General features: G+C 37.4%; 2 protein-coding genes across 2 annotated transcripts in view; one reads left to right on the top strand and one right to left on the bottom strand.

Annotated features, from left to right (window-relative positions):
- Window positions 1–2,562, top strand: part of MFSD4A (major facilitator superfamily domain containing 4A) — a 46,735-nt gene extending 44,173 nt beyond the window's left edge. The window contains exon 10 of the mRNA XM_063297506.1: window positions 774–2,562. Coding sequence (XP_063153576.1) covers window positions 774–835 — 62 coding nt within the window. The 3' untranslated portion in view covers window positions 836–2,562. The remainder of the gene's footprint in view (window positions 1–773) is intronic.
- Window positions 2,563–5,974: 3,412 nt separating this feature from the next.
- Window positions 5,975–21,462, bottom strand: ELK4 (ETS transcription factor ELK4). Its single transcript, XM_063297503.1, has 5 exons — window positions 20,971–21,462; window positions 19,711–19,926; window positions 17,617–18,513; window positions 15,496–15,612; window positions 5,975–13,429 (listed from the first exon to the last, which is right to left on the bottom strand). Exons 2-5 carry the CDS (start codon window positions 19,915–19,917, stop codon window positions 13,331–13,333), a joined length of 1,320 nt encoding a protein of 439 aa, XP_063153573.1. The 5' UTR covers window positions 19,918–19,926; window positions 20,971–21,462; the 3' UTR covers window positions 5,975–13,330.
- Between the last annotated feature and the right edge of the window lie 1,769 nt (window positions 21,463–23,231).

The following is a 23,231-nucleotide window of genomic DNA, read 5'->3' as shown; positions in this document are numbered from 1 at the left end:
ATCTTAGTTGGTTTTCTTTGCTGAGTTTAGCAGAGATTCAGCCTCTGGCAATATATGTTTTCAGATTACAGTTGCTACCATTTCAGTTGAAGAATTAATGGGGAGCATGAAAATAAGGGATTTTATATATCAGGGATGAGGAACCTGGGGCATTCCATTCCCAGGCAGCATCGTCCAGCACGGCCCAGGATGAAGGAGCCATCGTTCAGCATCCTATTAAAAAGTCAGCGCTTCTCACCCCTGTAATGCACCATAGTCATTGCAGTATCTTCTGACAGATGCTGCCAGAATTATTGTTAATTATTGGTAATAATTATGATCAGGAACTTTAAGTGCATGATTTTTTTCAAGCAAACAAACACTGAAATGAATCCTGCTGTTGCTGTGAGCTTTAGGAAGGTGGTTTACCTCAGTAGCCATGAATGCGTGTAACTGCCCCCATTTGTAAGTCAATTGTATGCAAGACTTGGTTCTGCTCCATGAGGTATTCTGGGTACCAGTACATATATGAAAGAGTGATGTTCAACTCAATATACAGTATATAGGAGTTGCACACATTTTGGAGAACAGCAGCTGCCCACAATTGGTATCTAGAAGTACAGGTCTCCATCCACATCTATTGCATATTGTAAGCCAGTAACTAATAGTACTTCATGAAGCAAGTGTGAATGGAAGCGGGTAGAAGGCATGTGGTATTTTAATGATTTTTTTTTAAACAGCCAGTGAAGGGCTTTTGACACTTTAAATGGCAACTTCAAAATCTTGTTTTGTAGATATGGACGTGTCACCTGACAAGCAGCCAACAATAGGAGAACATGGACTTTATCAGAGCTAAATAAAACAGCAAGTTCTTACCTGGATCAAACACATGGTCATTTCAGCTGAAAGATTTGTTATCAAAGCCTGATTTGAAACTACCTGAATTTTCTACAGTTGAACTCCTTGATCATAGTTCATTCCCATTTATGGTTAGAAGGGAATGGTCACAGCAACAAAGACTGAGGGACCATCTGCAGAATCCTAGAGAGGCCAAATTTTTGATATATGATCATTTAAGACCATTCAAGAGCACAGGTAAAAAAATATACTACTGTCATTTTATAGACCTTGCTGACAGGAAGCTGGGGGCAGGGGATATACTAGTATTTTATACGTAGGAAGTTTTGGAAAGCACCCTTCTTAATGTAAACTGTTAGCTGCAGGAAAGTTTTAAAAACCTCTACCCTTGGTGTTGTACATAGCCATCCAGAATAAAAATGTATCAAATTGCCACCCAGTTTGAAGTATTCAAGTTTTGTCTGTCCCCAGATGGGACTTTAATATGTTCTGGTGGTGAAAAGCCCTAGACACTGTTGATAGTACAGTATAGAGCTCAACCAATGAGGGGTTAAGCTTGGTTGAATCAATATAAGATGGCCTTTTAACATTAGCCTACTAAATGGTATAAGCCAGATGGGCTACTGTATTTGTCAGAAAAGCCCAAGTCCTGAAGTATTAAAAAATTTTTAAGTACATGAAGTCAAATGTTACATCTCTTGCAATTGTGCAATATTGTATACTAGGTGCCTTCCAGGAAGAGAACTTGAGAGGTACTAAATAAATGGTAACTATTCCCATGACTGGCTCAAATAAAGAAAATGGGATAGGTGGGGATTGCAAATGCTGTCCCATGGGTATACATTTGTATGTATATATAAAGGAATGTTACATATGGTATTGTTGCATGAACTTGTAGAGTGACTAAGATGGGACCCAGCAACATTACTTAAGCTATTTTTTCTAAGAGGCTTGTTGCACTTCTCATTTCAAAATTGTATATTTATACTAAATTTGTATTGCAATGTGGCTTTCAGATTGCTATGTTGCATGGGTATGCACCCTCATCTTTGATTTCCATGTTGTTTAAACCTTAAAATACACTGTCCTTATTACAGAGCATGTGTACTCAAGTTCAGATGAGTATAAAGTGGACCAATGACCTTTTCTAATGGCCCATTTCTAGATTTTTACATTTCTAAACCAGAAGAAAAATCAGGTGAATGTTACTATCCAATTTCACGTGTTAGGATTCTGGCATTACACAAGACTCAAGCTGATGAAAGTAGCAGCTTCTGCTGCTACAACAGAAAGGCCACCATATTATCTGCAAGCTATTTTTAATATATGGGGGTCGGTGGGAATTAATGACACAGGTAATATTTAATTAAAATTAAGCTTAAATTTAAGTTTGTCCTGGCCCACCCACTTGCTGGAGTGCAGCATCCAACCCAGGACTTAATAGCCTAATATAGCTCATAGCCAAATACAAACCAGGATTGGAAATGTTAACCTTAAATCATAATGTGGTTTGCTTGACTTTAATGTATTTACAAATCATAGTTTATTTAGACTGCAGACAGAACTCAGATGTTGTAGTTTGTAAGACATGGTTTAATGTCATATAATGCAACCACTTATGATTTATTCCACAATCCATGTTAAGCAAAGCATTGATTAACATATTGTGTGAACACAATCTGAGTAAAACAGTTTGGAACAAAAGTGGATTTTATAGATGCAGCCTAAGGCAAAAAAAAAAAAACTTGTGGAAAAACTGTTCAGTTATTAACAACCTTTGCTTTGGAAAGTCTTTATCAATGTGTTTTAACACATAAAGACACTATGAGTACAAAACCTTTTGAATCAAATAATTTTGAATCTAAATGCTCCTGTTTCAAAATGAAGCAGGCTACTTGGAGTACGTTGCCTTTCAAAATCAAAACAGTGTTGCACCTGAAAAACAGGTGTTCCAAAGTTGAGGTAGTTTCATTTAATGGTTTGCAGGCCCCTAAAGGGTACTTAACAAACACATTCTCAAAATTGCTTCACTAAGTTGTTGCAAAGTCTGCAGTACAGGGGTGCAGGATTAGGCTCGTTAGCCTGAAAATATAGTCTTTAATTAGTAAGCCAAACTGCATCAAACTGACCATGCTGTATTTGGATTATCAACCTGAAAACCTGGTTGCGTTGTTGCTTTATTTAGTTAGTTCATTTTTTTAAAATTGCCCAATAGCCAAAGTTCTTTGGGTGGTTTATACTAAAAGTACAATTTCGATAAATATATATAGATAAAATCAAGTAACATAAAAAAAACACCAGCAGCACAGAGATAATTCACAAAATAGAATTAAAAGTCTATTTAAAAGCCTTGGAAAATAAAAAGGTCTTCACCTGGTGCCAAACTGATGCACATGCAGGCGCCAGTCAAGCTTGTCTGAGGAGGGATTCTGTAAGTTGATTTCCACCACAGAAAAAGTTATCCCCCTTGTAGAGGCCCACCAGAGGGGACCTAGAGGAGAGCCTCACGAGATGACCTTAAGGCCCAGATATATACATATAGGAGAAGGCACTTCTTCAGGTAACCTGGTTTAGGTCTCTAAGGGTCAAAAACAGCACTTTGAATTGAGTCTAGAAATGGACTGGCAGCTGGTGTAGATAGTGAAGAACTGACATAACATGGTTGTATCGGCCAGCCCCACTGAGCAGTCTAGCCTATTTTGAATGAACTATAGTTTCTGAACCATTCTCAAAGCCAGCTCCACATATAATACATTGCAATAAACCAACCAGGAAGTTATCAGAGCGTGAATAACTCTTGTGAAGTTGTCTCTGACCAGGAAAGGTCATGCTTGGTAAATCAGCTATTTGAACCTCTAGTGACAATGATAGATCTAGGAACACCCCCAAACTGTGACTTGCTCCTTTAGGGTGAGTGCGGACCCCATTAGGACAGGCAGGGCACCACTTGACTGGACAGAGGCACCACCCATAAACAGGATTTCTGTCTTGTCTGGACTGAATCTCAATTCATTGGCCCTCATCTAGTCCATTACTTGCCCAAGTGCTAGTTCAGAACACCAAGCACCTCACCTGATTAGATGAAAAGGAGAGGTGGAGCTGGGTGTCATCTGCATATTGATGATTGACATATCCTCAGCTGATGACCTCTCCCAGCAGTTGTGAGTAGACCAGTGTTTCTCAACCTCAGCAACTTTAAGATGTATGGACTTCAATTCCCAGAATTCCCGAGCCAGCAGAAGTTGAAATCCACACATCTTAAAGTTGCTGAGGTTGAGAATCACTAATGTAGATGTTAAAAAGCACAGGGCTCTGAGAGACCCCAAGGCCCAACCACCATGAGGCAGAAGAGAAGTTGCCCAGAGTCGCTGAGACTTGGGTGGCATATATCTCCCAGCACCACCTTCTGGAAAAGGCCAAGTAGAGTGGAATTATCATAGTACAGTACCCCCGCATCCCAACTCTGACAGCCTATCTAGGAGGATACCAGAGTCAATGGTATTGAAAGCCACTGACAGGTCCAAGAGGATCAATATGGTTGTTAAACCCCTTTTTCGCAGGTCATCCCACAGGGTGACTAATAGTTTCTGTTCCATAACCAGGCCTGAAACCAGATTGAAATGGATCTAGAAAATCAGTTTCATCCAGGAGAGTCTGGAATTGATCACCTGCTCAAGCACCTCACCTGACTGGGCAAAGTAGCAAACTGCTGCACATATTGCAGTCTACAATGAGAACTCAGCACTTGAATGGCTTCTTCCATCTGTGAGGCTGTGAAATAAAACTGCTGTAACCGAGACACTCCTTTGCTTCTAAGTTTGGTATATGAAAAAGAAACACTGCATTGATTGGCTATTAGGAACGCAGGGAAGAAGGGATTTGGATTCAGTCACTTTAAAAACAGGCTGTGTAAGTAGCACGAAATAATGCCAGCTCAGCAGCCCTTGGTGCTAGATTGCTTCCACACCGCAGTCCAAAAGGAAGCTTCACAAGCAGCAACCACCTTGCTTGCCTGGCTTGCCTGTCCCTGTTCATGCAAGATCTTCAGAGCCAGCTCTGATAGGTAGGAGAGGGGCTAGTCTAGTTGGATTTTGGTTTGACAGCCAAATGCCACTGCCAAAGGATATCCTTTATACTTATTTCTCTGGTCTGATTTCTCTGATAGGGCACCTTTCAGTATCCATAAAAGATTTTACAACTGCAGATATTTCTGAAAACATTACTTAAAAGGGGGGTGTTCTGTTCTTGCAAAGCAAGACCTTCAAACTGAATCCAAACATCACAGAAGTATTTTAATTTGCAAAGCCTCAGATTTCAACAGGAATACTCTACGAGGAATATGCATCATTTAATTACGTTCAAATTCAAGAACAGTATCATAAAGGCAGGCAATAAATTTATACTATACCATATTAGATTTGGACAATAGTTGATTATATTATTGCTTCCATTTCAAATACGTCTAGCAAAAGGTTTATAAAAATTGTACTGTAATGTTATCTTCTGCCTACTTTGGAAGAGAATAATATTCCAAGATATTTTTTTGTTAAAAAATATTTATTTTAAAAAATACAATTGTTCTGCAAGTCTTCTTGCACATACATATTAACAAGATTTACTACAATGTTTAAAGCAAACCTGCATTATCAAACAAAGCAAATCCCTCTGTCAGTTCTTAAACAAAATATTTAACACTTTCCCCAACTCTTGTAAAAAAAAAAAAAAAGATTGCTGTAACTTTTTCTTGCAAAAAGTCTAAGCAATAGGAAAAACATACCTGATTTCTCAAGGAGAAACTTCATTATGTTAGGATGTGCAGTAACTAATATATCATTTTTTTAAAAGCAACCAGTCTTCAAAACTGTGCTTGAAAAACTACAAAGCTCTGGACCAGATTTGGTAATTAAAATTATTACTGAAGATGCATGTTTTTCCCTTTTGTAATAAAAACTTAAGATTATGAAGGTCTCCCTAATACCTTGTCCAGAGATGCTTATAGTCAAGACAATAACACTGAAAACTTACTTAGAACTTTGGCTATTCATGCAATTTTATTACATATTAGCATTATTTTACACAATGGCATTAATGTACTGAATATATAAAAGGTATAGGTTTTCATTTTTTTTAAAAAAGGAACAAGAAGCTACATTTCCCTAGCTAAAATCACATGACTCTTGTGGCAACCTGCTGAACATGTGACAGATATTAAGAAATCCTGATTAGACAGTAAATCCACCAAGGGAGAATATATTGTATGTAAATGTACTGAATGTATTCTCTCAAATGTACCAACACAGACCCTGGATGTTTGAGACTGCACAGATACTGCAGAACACTCACATCCCAAACTCCATGAGCATGAAGACTTACCTAGGAGCACAGGATGAGGGAAGAGAAGCTAAAGCTGATTTTTATATCAGGGCAACACAAAGGCCTCAAGAAGATAAGGCAGCAGGCAAGTACACTAAGAAAACAGCTCAAGGACCTGGCCTAACCCACTCGTATTCTTCCTGTACTAGCCAGCCTAGAGGGCTATCGTCTCCAAAATTAAGATAATTCCACTTTTGTCTGCAATATATATGCTGAGTAAAAATAGACACTCTTCTGGGAAAGTAACCATTGAAAAAGAAAATAAGAAACCAAATACTGTATACCTGTGTTTGTAAGTAAAATGGGAATTGCAGGAACGTGATCAGCACCAGAGCAAACCCAGCAAAACAGATTTAATTCATACTGCCCACCATCAATGTAAGCCAAACAGAGATTCTGTAGTAGCTTTCATGATTGCCAATCCCTTGCAGAGGACTCCCCTAACTGCAGCTGCACAGATACTAGCTAGTCAGCATTCTGGCAGAAGTATTTGTGAAGCATTGGAAGTACATAACCATATTTCCTTAACAATATTTAATTGTGGCAGCTTTCATTTCTGAAAAACTCTTATTATACCAACATACACATCAAGGCATATTCTAGCTTCCTCCACTCCTCCACCCTCTAGATTTCCCCTTGTACATTCTTACAACATGCACAAACATGTCAACTCTGAATAGAAACAATATAAAAGTACTCTCACAACCACTATGTATACGTAAAGTCATTTGGTAACTGCATTAAAAATACAAATAATGAATTAAGTGGATTTAGAAGAAGCTATCCAGTACAAGCTTTACAAGTATTTTTTTAAACTAATATTTCTAGTATTTAAAATTCTGTGCAACTGAACAGAGACCAAATATCAACTATAGTTACAAAAAGTACTACCAAAGACAAAATATCACAGCTTAAAGGATCTATTAGAAAACCTTGTTATTTCTTCCCCTACTAGTTACACATGGCATACCAAAGGCAGATTTAATTTTTTTAAAATTAAAAACAGATATGAAGACAGTCTGAAAATAAAAGCTTCCAGTTATTAATATAGTGCACAATTAATATTAAGGAACTTATCCCAAGTCAGAGTTTAAGATGGCTTTGAAATGGGATATGGTAGAGGTGGGACAAGAAGTTTATAGGGATCCAAATAGAATAACTGAATATCAACTGTGGGCCACAATGAGGGAGATCTATTTATTTATTTATATTCTGCCTTTCCTTCAAGAGCTCAAGGTGGCAGACCTAGTCCATTTCCCCCCTCATCATATAACCTTCAAGCTGTGTTTCTGGCCTAGCATCTGACTGATCATGGACAAGTAAGATCTTTGGTGTGATCCACTGATTTTTTTTCTAGAAAGCTCTGCAAAAGGATTCCAAATTAATGCTCACATTGAAGAATGCACTAACTATACAACTTTGGAGGTTTGCCATTACAAACAAATCTTATTTTAAGCCAATCCATTCAGATCTTTTTCAACAGGATGAAAATGAATACTGCTGAACCAATTTAAGTTTGATGGCAATTCAACTAAATAAAAGCTTACTCCTTCAATTTAAGCACCAGCAACGTGGAATAGCAAACTAAATAGAAGATTTACTTTGCAAACCTGAAAGCCACTTCAAGCAAAGATACATTCATGTGTTTAACAACTGTTTCAGCCATTCAGGTTATTATATGATAAACACAACTGTATGAATAATGCTACCTTTTAACTCATCTTCAGAATATTAGTTTAAGATGCTTTTGGAGAAAATGACATTTTTAATAGCTTCAAAATTATGTCTTAACAAATAGAGAAATATAACATGGCACAATGACCTATAGCATTAGAAATCCTGAAAGTGCAACTCATTTTAAAACTGTGGCTATAAAGTGCAGTACCTTTCAAGCTTATTTAATAAAAATCAGTCTGGATACCATCTGGGTCGCTTAACTCTACAAAATACTGCCTTAGGTACCAATGTCTCCAACCAACGGGATTAGCTTCATCACTGTGACTAATAACATTCCACAGCACTGTAACAGTGAACCCAAGAGAAAACTGTTTTAAACAATCATCAGGAGCCAACAGATTATGGCACTACTTCCATGATCTTAAAGGTGAATTTATATTCATATTTTGTCAAGAGCCTTGATACTAGCATTGTAAACTACTTTCAAAAGCATGTTTCTGGGATGAAAAAGCAAATAGCTATTCAAAGAAAAAGTCAAAATACCCTTAGCAATAGTGCAGATCCTAATTAATGAGTCTAGAGCCAGTAAATTACACCTAGACAATTTTGTTAGACTTGCTTTATTGCTTTATTTGTTTGTTTAATTTAGCCACCGCCCATCTCCCCTCAAAGGGACTCCCTTTAGCCAGTTTAGTTTAGCCAGACTCCTGCAGAGGCATGGCAGAGATGAATTTCTGAAGCAACGATTCTTAGGGCACTTTTATATTTCTGTTGTTTCCACTTACAATCCCTGAAAAGCCTGAAGACCATCTATGACTGAAATGTTGAAAAGGAGAAGCAAAACTCAGAGCTCTGCCTTGCACTGAGATCAGTAGCAGTAATCCTTACTCCCCTACTTCTATATAAAAGAGAAAAAAATTATATTGCTTGTACACACAAACTCCAAGCCATGTTCTTATTTCATGTTGTTACGCATTTTTATGATTATATGCCAACTGCCCCGCCTTTCAGCAGGTGCCACGAGGAGGAGCTGAAAAAGCAACAAGTTACCTTTTATCTTGAAAGACCTGAAGCCTAGGAGCTGAGGGGTAGCTGGTGAAGCAGTAGCTCCTATAAATGGCAAAATGAACCATCCACAAGCTCACTTGCACCACAGCACCTTTTTTCATTTAAAAATATGGTCTGTGGGGCTAAACTTACAATTCCTTCATTTCAGCTGTGATGATTAACTGGTTTAATGGTTTAATATAAAAAGGAAGTAAAAATGGAACGCACGGTCTTGTTGCACTTTCCGGATGTTAAATTATAGTTTAGGGAACCAAGAACTGAACATTTGAACCTGGCCACTGATAATTGTGCGTCTGCATGCCTTCAAGTCAGTGTTGATTCCTGGCCACTGCCTGGACTAGTCCCTGCTGTTTACTTGGCAAGGTTTTTCAGAAGTAGTTAGCCATTGCCTCCCTCCTAGGGCTGAGAGAGAGTGACTGGCCCAAGGTTGCCCAGTTGGCTTGTGCTTGAGGCAGGACCAGAACTCATCATCTCCCAGTTTCTAGCCTGGTGCCTTAACTACTACACCAACCTGGCCCACCCACTGATAATTACTGATAGTTAATTTCAGTTTTCATTTTGAGAAAGTACTCTTGTTACCACACTATTTTCCAATGCCATGGGCATTAGCCTAATGCTTCCTTTTAAGCACAATTTTGCGAGTCTCAACAAGCTTGAGAAGTATTTGGTTATTAAATTAAAATGTCACTGATTTATATTCACAAAACATTGATAGCAAAGGAAAATTAAAGTTCTCTGGCATCTCCTCACATTAATGTGTGCTTTATAGCCTCTCACAATCCATTTTCATACCAGTTACAGGAGCAAAAACTCTCACAAATGTGAGTTTGTGAAAGATAAAATTTTCACTGCTTACTTTTAAACTTGAAAAATAATATCTAACTTAATGAATATTCCCTTTTTAAAAAAACAGAGCTCTAACCTGTATAATCTGGACAGACAGAGATCTTTTGAATGAATAAATGTTTACATGCAATTACATATAAAGATGCATTGAAAGAGTAACAAAAAATGAAATGAATTATTTAGGAGATCCAACATTTGTCCAAACACTAACTGATTAGGTAAAAGCCAACTGACATCATTTCATGCTAACATACAGTATCATATTGTAACAATAAATGTAGGGATGTTCTTTTCTCTAACCATCAGAGAACAAAAATACAGCATTAAGAAAACTCAATAAAGTACCAGATTTTTTTAAATCAATAATCACATATAAAAATAAGTTACCATCTGACTAATGTGTACATTAACATGATCTAGCAGCCAAAAGTGTAAAAATATTTATTATCTATGACAATTACAGAAAACATGCATGAAAAGCAAAATAAAATCTGGGTCTGGGTGAAAAAGAAATAAAAAACATCTGTATTATCTGGGGTGTAAAATGGATTTTTATTATCACTCTCTCAACCTGCATTCCCTCCATCCTGGAAGGTAAGAGTGGGGTATTTCAATTTTACTAAATGGGTTTTTAGAAAACATTAATGAAGTACCTAGGTGAGTGGTTGCAGTGGAACAAAATTTCTATTGAAAACATAAGCATGTGAAATTAAAGAAAACAGCAGGTCAACTGGCTGGGAAGTAGGCCAGTATAAAGAATCTGTCTAAATAAATTACACAACAGGTTTGCAACTGGGAATGGTTTTAAAAACCCTTATTATTGAGGGAAGCTTTTCCCTATAACAGTACTATGTAATAGTATAGACTGTTATCTTCCACACCAAATATAGTAGCCAGCTCCAGTTCTGGCTCGCAAAGCTCATTCTTAAATAGAAAATATGAGGCAAATGGTACTTAAAACTCTCAAATGATTTATCAGTGATGGAGCAGGGAGAAATTCAAAATCTCTCTAATACATACCGTCCATAAAATGAAAGGACAGCGTTCTATTAAGTCACTAAAAATGGAAACGCTACATCTGCATTCAGTATAAGATGGCCAGTGGTTTATAGCAGTACATTTTTTCTGAGACTAGCAGGACTAGATTGTGAAACTAGGATAAACAAAACTACTTTCAGGATGATCTAAGTTTTGGTTCACTTGCAAATCTAAATACATGTATTATGTGCAGCTCCTTCCCCAGCACTGGCTGGGGAATTCTGGAAATTGAAGTCCACACATCTTAAAAGTTGCCACGTTTGAGAAACACTGATTTAGGCCATCAAATTGAACCCTCTGTGCAGTGCAGGAATCTAAGTAAAAGCATCCATGAGAAATGGCTATCTAGTCCATCAGTTATTTTTTTTCTAACATTCAATTGATATATGCCAGCCCTTCCTGTTGTCTGAGTGACAAAGGAGATGAAGAGCAAATATTTTAACCGCCATTACTGTACATGGTAAAGTTATAGCAAAACTTCATTTTTAAAACCTCTATCTAATGCATGTGCCATCAGCAGCCAGTCTAGAATGGCTACCCTTTAAAAGTGCTGCTCTGACTTGGACGTTGCCTGCAGTGCAAGCGTAAGGATGCAAGACATCTACTTTTGTTACTTGCCATAACTGATTTGCCTGTCTATGCTGAAAGCAGATCCATGAAATATTGCACATTCAGTTAGGTACAACGAAAGACAGGACTGGACCTTTCGAATCCCTGCCTGATCAAGGGAGCCAACTACAGATTGAGCCAAATAAAAGGTTTTTCACTCGAAGATGGCGCAGTTACTTAAATTTTGCCCCTTTCTGTATAGCATATTCACAAGGGTCTCTCATTATCTAGTTTAATGCAGACAAATCAGCAAATGTCTCCTCCGTTAGTCTGATATATTACTTTGAGGCATTCTTGCATACCAACATACATGTTGAAATGATATGATGCCTTTTCAGAGTGCCTGAATATGAATAAAAACCCACAGGTTGTTAGCCCTTTTCAAGCCAAGCCCACCCCCCTACAGAAAAAGCATTATAACATGTTACTGATACGTATTTCAACTTTCTAATAAGCTATTGAAGCAACAAGATTTAAGGTGCTTTCTGAAACAGAACAGGGCCTGAACATAAATCTTATGCTGAAAGAGTAAATCGTTTTGCAGTTCTTTCAGCTGACAGATTCTATTAGTGGTATTTAGATCTATCCATTATACTTTCCATTTCTAGCCCCCAAAAGAAGACTCTCACTTCAACAAGCCATCATTATGTTACCATTAGTTTACAAAGAAGTGTCAACTACCATTATGCTGAAACTGTTACTCAATGAGTATCTCCCCTCAAGATTAAGTGCAGGCTAAAAGCATATTTTACTCCTTTCAGATTACGAACAGCATGTGCCACCTCGCTCTTTCTCCCTCCAATCCCAAACACCTAATTAGCCAGAGTACTTTCTAATAATGACACATTTCTAATTTTAGAGGCTTGAATACATTTAAAACTTTAGTCCACTTATATTTAAAAGAACATCTAGATATGTAAGAGGTCAAAAGGAGGTATGTCTCTTTGGGTCTTCATTTGCTGAGAGGGTAAAAGAATAAACTATAAACATTCACTTCCCAAATGTCATACCTGCATACATTATCAAGGAGCAAGACGACAATAACCCACAGCATGTCAAATAAATGCTTATTAACCCAGTGCCACAACAAATCCACTGCAAGGATCTTCAATTAGCACAATCTGCTAAATTCTTCTTTATTACATAACAAGGAATTTGCTTTTATTTTTCTTGACTTGGTTTATCAAATCTTAAAGCCTTCAAATATTTTTGGAAGATCAAAGCAATTCAATCCATGATCTATGCATATCTATACCATTCAAACATACAAAATACCACACTATTATGTGATGGATGAACTGGCATTTTTGCCAAAGAAAAAAGAGCCTCCTTATCCATAGCAACCACTCTTAAAATTTTGCTCAACTCTCTTCTACACGACTGTAAAATGTAATGCTAAAGCTTCTCCTTAAGGTCATTGGAATCCACTGTAAAAATAAGTTTTTTTATTCACTTTCCAAGCATTTCTTGGAATGCCAGCTTCCATGAATTAATATTTTGACGTAACAAAAAGCAAAGGAATGGAAGGATATCAATCAAAAACTATCTGATACCAGTTGAATGTTCTGCCTAATACCAATTCAATTATGATACAAAAATGTTCTCTTTATTAAAAGAAGCCTTCAGTCAAAAGGAGCAGTAAGGAGCAGGGGGAGAGAGAAACTCTGGAGAAGAATCTCCACAATTAAGGCACTTCCTTATGAATTCTCATATGTCTTAAAAGAATTTTGCAAAGGCATCTGAACTGGGAATAGCAAAAACGAAGTCAATTTAAAAGGTCTCTGTGGAATTAAAACTGCTCCCTAAAACCTGGATTGCAGCATTTTTAATGAAACCTCTTCCTCTTGTTACTCCAAGCTGTCCATTTCCCAAAAGCCATATACTAAGTCTTCTGTAAATCTGGGGAGAAAGGGCCAGGAGTAGAAGGCCCATCCATTCCTGACATAGTAAATGGTCCATGAGTATTCAGCACTGATGGAAACTGTAAAACAGAAACAGATGTTAATGCTACAGTTGTGTATAAGGTAATACCTGCATTTTCAGTTATCTTTTCCACTGGTGTCTGAAGTATTTGTCATCAGCAAAACATTCACAGGCTTTAGATTCTTCAGCTGAAGACAGAGTAACAATTTCATATGACCATTTTTGAAGAGCGAAGCCTATCCAGCCCTTTATTTATGCTATGAAATGATTTTATCAAATGTCTTCAAAAGGCAAGCCCCCAGGTTTCCAAGTCATTTCTCCTAGCATGGTACAGTAAAATCTTCAAACACAAGGGTCTTTTTAGTTATTTATTTTTTTCCGCTGTGTTTTGGATTATTTTTTGCAGAAATATGGATAGAAAAAAGCCTACAAGAGGTGAACTCTCCCATTCCCACCCTTGTACTCCCTTAAAACTCTCAAATCAAGCAAAAAAGAGCCAACCATTTTCAACTTTCCTCTTCCAATTCCATAAGTGGGGGATGGATTCAGTGGCCTAAATCAGTATTTCTCAACCTCAGAAACTCATCTTATTTGAAGTATAGACTTCAAATCCTAGACCCAGACAGCATTCCTGTTCCAACTATATGATTCTAGGATAACGAAGTTACCAAATGGCCTCATGGGACCCATCATCAGGTTGGGTGTGACTGAGATGCAATACTGTATAACTTTATTGCATAGTAAAGTACCACACTATCTTATTAGTCAACCAGGAAGTCTTTGGGCTTTACAAAGTGCTCACAGAGATGATTGAAAGCATCCTGGGAAGTTATTTTACTTTCTGTTCATGCCCACCTTGGTAGCCATTTCATACAGGGAAGTCTCCTATGGCAGCCATTTTCTGAGTATACCCATCACATCTCTCAAAATTTCAAATGAGCCCCTGCCCCAAAGCAGTTGTTTATCCCTGATAAACATAGATCCCCTGATACAGATAAGCCCATTTATTTGGGGGGGGTAAAAACCTTAGTAAGAGGAAGAAAGCACAAACAAGCTCAACAATGGCACTTATCCCTATCCTCATAACATTTTCTACAGCAAGAGGCCAACTTTCTTAGAACACTGAAAAATTAGAGTCCTAAACTGTCACCCTTGTGAAGAGTTCCCACAGATTAGAAGGCCCTCAATGCAGAGTCACCATCTACATTTGGAGGGTGAAGCACTGGGTAAGGCAAAGCTAGTTTGTAATTGCTCTGCCTCTTCCTTTTATTCCTCAAATTTAATAAAATTTTAACAGTTCTGAAGAGGGTTAACAGTGAATTCATAGAGTTCCACAATATAGATTAAACTAGTACTTGTATGGAGCATCAGCTGAGAATTCCAGAGGTGTTAGCAAGACTAACTTAAAAAATTATTTTGAAAGGCAACAGCCACTCACTTTTGTTACACAGCCATGGATGCAGTGATCACAAGACTGAGCTCAACTCAAGGGCATCCTTAGCTTTTGTTTTAACTGTATTCTCGCTCAGTTTGTAGACTAATTCCTTTACCTAACATAGGATGTGATATTATTTTAGCCTTCCTCAACTTCTCCTTTACACAAATATCATGATTAAAACAACAGACCTGACTAGGAATTATAGAAGTTGGAATCCAAACCTATCTGAAGGGCAGCAGGTCGAGGAAGGCTGAAGGATTTTGTTAAACTGCTAAGCTTAGCAGCTGCAAACAATTAGGAGATCCGAGTCATTTAAACTGAGCTTTGCTGCTAAATCAAGGTTGTACAACCTGCCAAAGCCTCAAGAGCCTCTCTGAATGTAGCTGTCAACTGCAATTTTTAAGGCAACAAAAGAAGGAATAATTAAAATATGTGAAGTAATAAGATTAGTTGTATTTAAATCAAATGTAATTTTTGTCCTAGTCTTGCCCACCCCTTTGTCCCCTTCCTGCTCCTTTTTGGAGAGCAGCCTTCCCCCAGCTTGCTGCACAAAGGCTAAGTCTCACCATTGGCTTAAATAAGGTTGTACAACCTTGTTCTAATGATGAAAAAGACTCACACTTACATAAATATTTAGGACATATCTGCTACATGGACTTGGTGTGTGGTCATGATCTGAAACTTACCTGGAAGAGGGTATTAGCACCTTGTAATCTTGCTGGACTGAGGGGAGCAACTGGGCTGAGAGTACTCCAAAAATGAATACTGGAGAGCAAGGGGCTTGGTGTCAGTAAAATAGGTGTCTGTGGAACATACAGAAGAATAGAATAAAGCTAGTCATTTGGAAATACTCATTGAGTTCAATATGGCTAACAAGCACCTGAAACCACTGAGGCAAGACATTTGATTAACATCACTAGTCTGGGATCAGACTCCAAAATGGCAGTTGATGAAGAGTAGAAAGTTACTTTGAATTGCAGATTTTTTGTATTAGTATGTTTAAATCAACAGTAAAAGGGGAACTCAAAGAAACACATTCTAAAGGGGAAAAACCCTACATATGGAATTGTCTGAATTAATTCCCAATGTTTACGCTGTTGGGAATTCTTCTTACTTGTATGCAGTATAAGCTATCTCGTATTTTATCCACAGCTCACACAAATGTATTATAAAGGATGAAAATCCCAGACTAGTTTCGTCTAGTCTATGCACTGAGAATGATGGCACACTGCAAAAACGGGAAGACAGTTTGTTCAGCTATCTACCTCTTCCAGATACAGCAAGAGGAGGACCTGAACAGAGATTTTCTCCATTTCAATGTCAGATCCTAAGATATGGTGAGATGGAGGGGAAAGCTTATTAGTTTTGCCTGACTTTATTAGATTATTTTATTTCCTGCTCAAGAAACACTGATGGGATAAAAATAAAGCAAGTGACCTATGAAAACATTTTTTAACCAAAAAGGAAAAAAAAAAGTGATGCCCTGAACACATGGTCCTAAAATAGAACTAGACAGAATTAACTTTTTTTTTAATTACATATAAGACGAAGTGATCATAAACTGATATATTCACTGAATTCCATGATCTAAAGCATCAGCTTAAAGCTGTTATGCTGATTTTACTTTTGTTTTCATTTTGATCATTGTTTTACTGTTTTCTGGAACTTTAAAGCTTGGGGGGATTTACCCCTAAAAAGTGGCTTATAAATCTTGTAAATACATACAATCACACATGCACACCCAGTATATTTTACAGAATTTTCCAAAGTTGCCATTTTGGGATTTAATCCAAACTACTTAATCATAGTTAAATTACTCTATTGGAGTCCCTAATCTCCATCACCTATTTTTCATTTACATTCAATTCATTTACTTACTCATTGTGGTCAATTTTTATATCTGCAGCAAAATTAACTATAGTTGAAAGTACATTAGGGTTCTTGCTTAATTTAGAATATGAAACTACCTAGAAACAGATTTTTAAAATGCTATGTTAAATAAAAATTAAGCTGCACGTAATGTTGCTGTGGCCATAATTAAATATGTTCTTAAACAGCTGAAGAAATTTCTCTCTAAAAGGGAGAGGTGTTATCAAATAGCAACTCCTAATTAGGTAACCATGGTTAAATAGTGAAATGTTGGCATTTGCCCTTACTAGGGTATAATTTAAAAAATGTCTAGGAAACTTGGGTATCTTCAGAAACAGTAGTATTTCAGAAAACTCCAGCAACATTAAGCATTTGGCACCAACTCCATCAAGCACAGACTAATATAATACAGCAGATCCCCGGCTTAATAACGTCCCAGTTTATGCATCCACTCCTAGTTAAGAACGGACTGCCATAAAGACTATTATATTAAAAATTCAAGTTAAGTACAATGTTTCAGATTAAATACACAATACTACTTTGTGTATTATTGTGTTTAAGATGTTTTAGTGTATCTGGAAGTGTTTCTTAAGTGTTTTATATGCATAGAAAGGTAAATATATATACTATATATTAAGACAAGCATTTGACTAACTGATGCTAAATAACTGTTCCAACTTAGATACAAATTCGACTTAAGGACAGAGGAATGGAACACGTTCTTAAACGGGGGACCTGCTGTATACTAAACAGATTTTGACAATTATCTGGTCAATGACAACTTTGGCTAAATAGCCATCCAGCCTCTTAAATTCCTCCGTTTATTCCCAAGCATAAAAAAAAAAAGAGCATACTTCTTTCCCAAGAATCAGCAGTCAAGTTTCTACAATATGGCTAGTCCACATACAGAATCTGGGTTTGAAGTAAGACAGGATTACCTGTGAAAAGAATGCTGGTGTAAGAGAAGCAGTTGGTAGAGAAGGGCTTAGTATTCCCAGCGGACTGGGATCACTGCCAGTAATAACCAGAGTGGGAGTAATCTCCAGCCCTTTGGGCTTTCTAGTTCTGCTATGACGAAGATCCTTTTCAAACATGGAGGAACCCTCCTCTTTAACCTCCAAAGCTGGATTCTGAGAGTGCTCTAGCTGCTGGAAAACTACAGACTCTGTTTCTGTGTCTATAGCCAGATCAGAATTAGAACTTAAAGGTGGCAAGGGAGATTTGGATGGAATCTGGAGACTAAGAGAGATGGAGGTTGCAGGAGATGTAGAGTTAAAATCAGAGGTCAAGCCTGGCAAAGATGCTGAACTTTCCGTGGCTGCCCCTTTAGGTGTTACTAAAGATTCCAAGGCTTGGAGACTTTCATCTGAACCTGAAGGTAGGATAGAGGCAGCTGAAATATTAGAGGTCAGTTGAGTAGTTGAGGCAAGGGGAGATGCTGAAGGCCTTTTGGAGGACATGGTCACAAATTTTATGACTGAAGGTGTTGGATCCTGAGAAGTTCTTTTCTCTGCCAATTTCTCAGCTGAATTCTCCATCTTAATGGGCTTAAACAGTTTTGCACAAGAGGAAGAATTGAGAGAGTTCAAAGTAAATGAAGAATATAGGCCTGAGTGGATATAGTCATTGCGACTGGAGGATTTTGCACAGGCCTGATGCTTCTCTTTCCCACAAGTCTCAATGTCCTTTGTAGTGTTGCTAGTATCAGCATAGCCAGCCTGTGCCTCAGCCTCACCCTCAATCTTGCCAACAACCAGTGGATCCATATTCAGAATCTCTGGGTAAGATACAAACTTGTAAACAAACTTTTGACCATTAACTTTTTTGATGATGTTCTGTAAAAACATCAAAAACAAAACAGGCATTAGGCACTCCCAGATTGAATACTTGTCCCAGAAATAGTTCATCTAGTCAAGGAGAACTGTGACTGATTCAGTCCCACTGATCTCAGTGGGCTAAAAGGATCCCTAAGTAGTTCTGGATTCAAACCTAAACCTTTCCTCACTTTTGATTTGAAAGAACAGGGTGGCTTTCATAGGGATTTGGGATACATATCCATGTTCTAATCAGGACACATACCCAACTATTGAGGACAAACATCCACTTGTCAAGAAGCATACAGCACTGGGGAAATTAGGAACGTACTTTCCTATTTCACTCTGAGACCAGCTATACCCCAACAAATCCATCAACAATAAAAATAATAGATTTAAAAGTACAGCACAGCTTTTAAAAAAGTTTGCTCATAATGAACATGGATTCAGTCAACTGCATATTTTATTACCTTGATTCAGAAGGCAATATAATATAAGCCAATTTCTGATCTTGAGCATAGTATCAGTGGTGCATTTCAGCCTCAAGACTAAGTATTCAAAGCTGACTGTATATAACATTTTGATGAACATCTGAAATATTCAGCAAAATGGTATGAACTACAGCCATTTCAAAGTCTCTAGACAGTATTTGATGGCACTCATGTTATTCTGTAGCAATGTGCTGAATGCTACAATCTGTGTATTATAAAATTACAAGCAGCATTTAATAGTCAAGCCAGTGTTACTCCAAATTAAATTGTAATAGGAATGTCAGCTGAAGCTGTTCTGTACCTCCAGAACACATTGAAAAAAATGATATGCATCCACATATTACATGGAAATTCTACATAAAGTATCTATTACATATATTTATCACTAAATAGCATTTAACATGTTTTAAAAAGCTGAGGATACAAATGAATAAATCAAAACTTCAAATAATAGAGCTCTCACATACACAAACTTATTTCAAAACAGAACAAATGGTTGGATAGAACAGTAGTAGAGCTTGACAGGTTGTTGTTATCTCATGAAACAAATATATTTGCTCAGCATAACTAAGATATTCAAGCAACATTTTTATCTGTTTCCAGTTTAGCTCAATAAACTCTCATGGCATTCCTGCCACTGAAGTCAGTGACAAAAAAAAAGCTAATTCTAGAGCCAGTGGAATGCAAAGAAAGTTAAATAACTGAGGCAAACAAAAGGCTGAGTTACCTTTACATAATAATATCTGAGCGCACGACTGAGTTTGTCATAGTTCATGCTGGGTTTGTTCTTACGGATCCCCCAAAGGCGGGCCACCTCTTCTGCCTGCAAAAGTTTGAATTCTCCATCATTGGAGGTCCAGCAGATAATATCCTTATTCTGAGATTCCTGAAGAAGTTGCAAAAGGAACTGCCACAAGGTGATAGCACTGTCCATAGCAATGAACTGAAATTCAGAAGAGAGGAGATAAGGTTGTCACCAAGATCATGCACAATACTTTGGGAACAAATACATCTCTTATGGATGGCCATTAGTGCTATCTGACAAAAGAGAGGTTGCCCACTGAAAGTCAACTCAAATTTTAGGGGACTCACATTTGCTATACGATCTGCTTTTCTGCATCTTTAGCCTTCTTTGCTAAATCAGATCAGTTGGGAGAATCACACTGACACACTGTATTCTTTTTGCCAAAATGATGTACATCTGATTAACTTCATAAGGGACTGTACCACTATAGCAGCCAAATAAAATTTCTCCTTCCATTCAAGATAAAATATATCACATGCAAAAAACAAACAAGTTCAATACAGCCAGAATTAAAATTTACATGTTTTCTCATGACAGAAAAAATGTAATTGAGGGTGAATAGAGGAGTTCCTATTCAAGTCTAACCTGCAAGTTACTTTAAACATTGACATCAATATTATATTCATCTAATAAATTAGAAAATAATAGTAACAAGACCAAAGACTATTTTAATTATTAGGCAAAAATCATAAATCTGCATATGCAGGCTTTTTGATGAGAAGCCTTTTGCAGACATGCTATAGTCCCGTTCACCTATTAGTCTTAGAGGTACACTTAAAAAAATAGAATATAGAATATAATTGTCACCTAAAAGGAAGACTAGGTGTTTTTTCCCCAAACAGTTCAACTTGGGAAAAAAGGGTATAGGTTCATTTTCCATTTCCTAAGAATATGACAATGGAGACCAGTGAGATTCTTCCCTTATAACTTTCCTTTTTCTGGAGAGGTACTAACTTACATTCAGAGTCATCTTCCTTTCAGGTAATGCGAGACATGAAATGGTTCAAATAACCTCCTTTTGGCTTTCCAAATCTATTTTTACATTATTTTTCCCCAAGTTCCTACAACTGAATAATGCAGGAAAGATCCCAGTGACAGCAGAATAGAAAGAGTCTCTTATAGATGGAAATATTGACATTATGACCTAGTTCTTCCTCCTTCTTTTGAGTACCATAAGCATACCTTTTGCAAAAATCCACATTTCTAATGAAGATCAATTCCCAGCAGCCCCAGCCAGCAAGGCCAATGATATGGGTTTCCAGAAGTTGTGACACTCAAACATCTAGAAGGCAGCAGATATTAATGGATCTTCACTTTGGTACTCAGTTCTCCAGGTTACAGACATAGATGTGAAAGAGGAATCAGGATCTAGAGACGAGTGACAAAATTACTAGAAAGCAAACATGAGGAAGTCTTAACCTATCATTTCCCAAATAGCATAAACAATACAATTTGTCTGCAATTCTACTGAAAATTTAGTCTAAGAAATTAACTGTATAAAATAATTCTATTACTGAATAAACCTTCTGGACAAGTACCAAGAAAAAAACTATAGAATATGACAAAGTAGCCCATTCAGAAAAGATGCTGGAATGTAGTTGGCTCAAAAAAAGTATTTGCATAATATTTAAGTAGGGCTCAGCATTTTTATTTAAAGTATCCGTTAGGGCAAGTGTCTCCAGTTGCTGCTGTTAGGTGAATCCCACACGGTCACAGAAATCACAATTTGCAACTTCCTGCCGGCTTCCCCATTGACTTTGCTTGTTGGAAGCCAGCAGTGAAAATCGCAAATGGTGATCATGTGACTGCGGGATGCTGCGACATCATAATGGCAAGCCTGTTGCCAAGCGTCCAAACCATGATTATGGGATCACAGGGATGCTGTGATGCCCACAACTAAGAGAACTGTCATTAACTTTGAATGGTCACTGAATGAGTGGATGTGAAGGGAGGACTACCTGTACCCAAGAGCAAATCATATTCCCTTCCTATTCCAACTCTGAGTGAAGTCAATACATATGAGAAGATCAGAAGTGAGAAGATATCTTCTGAAGCCCTCCTTATCAACAGAGTCTGAAGAGAGTACAACCAAAGTTATAAGGGACACAAAAGGGAAGCATTTGTGTACATTTGGATCCTGCTTTTCTGCTGGCAATGGATGATGAGAGTTATAGTCCAACACACCTGGAGGTCACAGGAGTGATAAAATCAGCATTCCCCAGTGAGCTTCTTCCATTTGACAAGAAAATACTAAAACAGGAAGCAATTATTTTTCTACTAGATTTTCAATACAGTGATGACTAATTTGTATAAAGAAACACATCTGCAGGGTTTTTATGTATAAAGATCTCTTGTTCAGTCTCCAACATCTCAGTTGTAGATTACTGGGTAAGAAGGCTGGGAAAGACAATTATTGGAAAGCAGATGCCATACAGGCTAAAGTGTAACTGGTGAATGGTAGCCCGCTCCGAAGCCTTTAAAAGAAGTTCTTTACAATGTGCAGGAGCATAAACAAAGCAACGCTCACTGAATCATTAAAGAAGGGAAGAAAGCAAAGCAAAGTGTTGTGCATATGCAGACAGCTAGATTCAGTTTCTGAAGCAGCTGCATGAGCCTTGCAAAATTTGTACCTAACCATTAGAAGTGCTTTTTTGTGCTTCTGCACATTGCAAAGCACCTCTTTCAAAAGTTTTGCTTAGCTTTGGTGATAGAGTATTACAATCAGATCCTTGATTTATCTTATATTGCATCCATCATGGGTTGCATTAGAACAATTATGGAACCAAAAAAGAAAAAAAAAGCTAAACCAAAACCGCATAAACCGGTTTGCTACCAAATAGCTCTTAATAGTGCCTACTCAACCCCCAAATACTGTGAGAAGAGCTTTTGAGGAGCCATCTCACCTTGAAACAAGAGAAAAATAAACAGATTCAGCTTGAACTTGGGAATGTAAAGAAAAACTAAAGAAATTAAAGAAAGAAAAAAGAGAAGAAAAAAAATGACAACCCAGAACAAGGAAAGATGAAGTGGAAACCTAAGTACACTCAGATCATGAAGATACATTTCCACCAATCAGGCCAACCAAATAAACCACTAGTATGCTTTTTCCCCCCTCCTCTCTGCTTACACATCTGTTTCTCTGTCTTTGTTTGTCTGACTCTTTTTTGTTGTTGTTGTTGTTGTGGGGAGACTGCTCTGGGAGCCTTATTTGATTGCAGAACAGGGGAAAATATTTCAGATAAATAGTTCATGTTGACTGTTGATTATCAGGGATAATAGTTTAGAACTGAAGATTTAGCATATTCCTTTAGCAAAATGCTGGACTATGCAAAGCTTAAGCAACAATTTGGTGAAATACTAGGAATCAAGCAGTGAAATACAGCAGTTGCTTTTCAAATGCCATAGGACAGAATGGCTCAAGGTCACTACAGTACCCAGAAATC

The sequence above is a fragment of the Candoia aspera genome, chromosome 3 (genome assembly GCF_035149785.1).
Source record: "Candoia aspera isolate rCanAsp1 chromosome 3, rCanAsp1.hap2, whole genome shotgun sequence".
Taxonomy (NCBI): domain Eukaryota; kingdom Metazoa; phylum Chordata; class Lepidosauria; order Squamata; family Boidae; genus Candoia; species Candoia aspera.
The sequence above is the reverse complement of the archived record's forward strand: the minus strand, read 5'-3'. Positions and strand labels throughout refer to the sequence as shown.

What these genes read in the sequence shown, in the direction of transcription:
- ELK4 (XM_063297503.1), bottom strand. Translation starts at nt 19,917, where the DNA reads ATGGACAGTGCTATCACCTTGTGGCAGTTCCTTTTGCAACTTCTTCAG. An exon ending in TCAGATATTATTATGTAAAG is followed by an intron (nt 18,514 to 19,710) that starts GTAACTCAGCCT and finishes ATGTTTTTACAG; the next exon opens with AACATCATCAAAAAAGTTAA. An exon ending in GTGCTAATACCCTCTTCCAG is followed by an intron (nt 13,430 to 15,495) that starts GTAAGTTTCAGA and finishes TCTGTTTTACAG; the next exon opens with TTTCCATCAGTGCTGAATAC.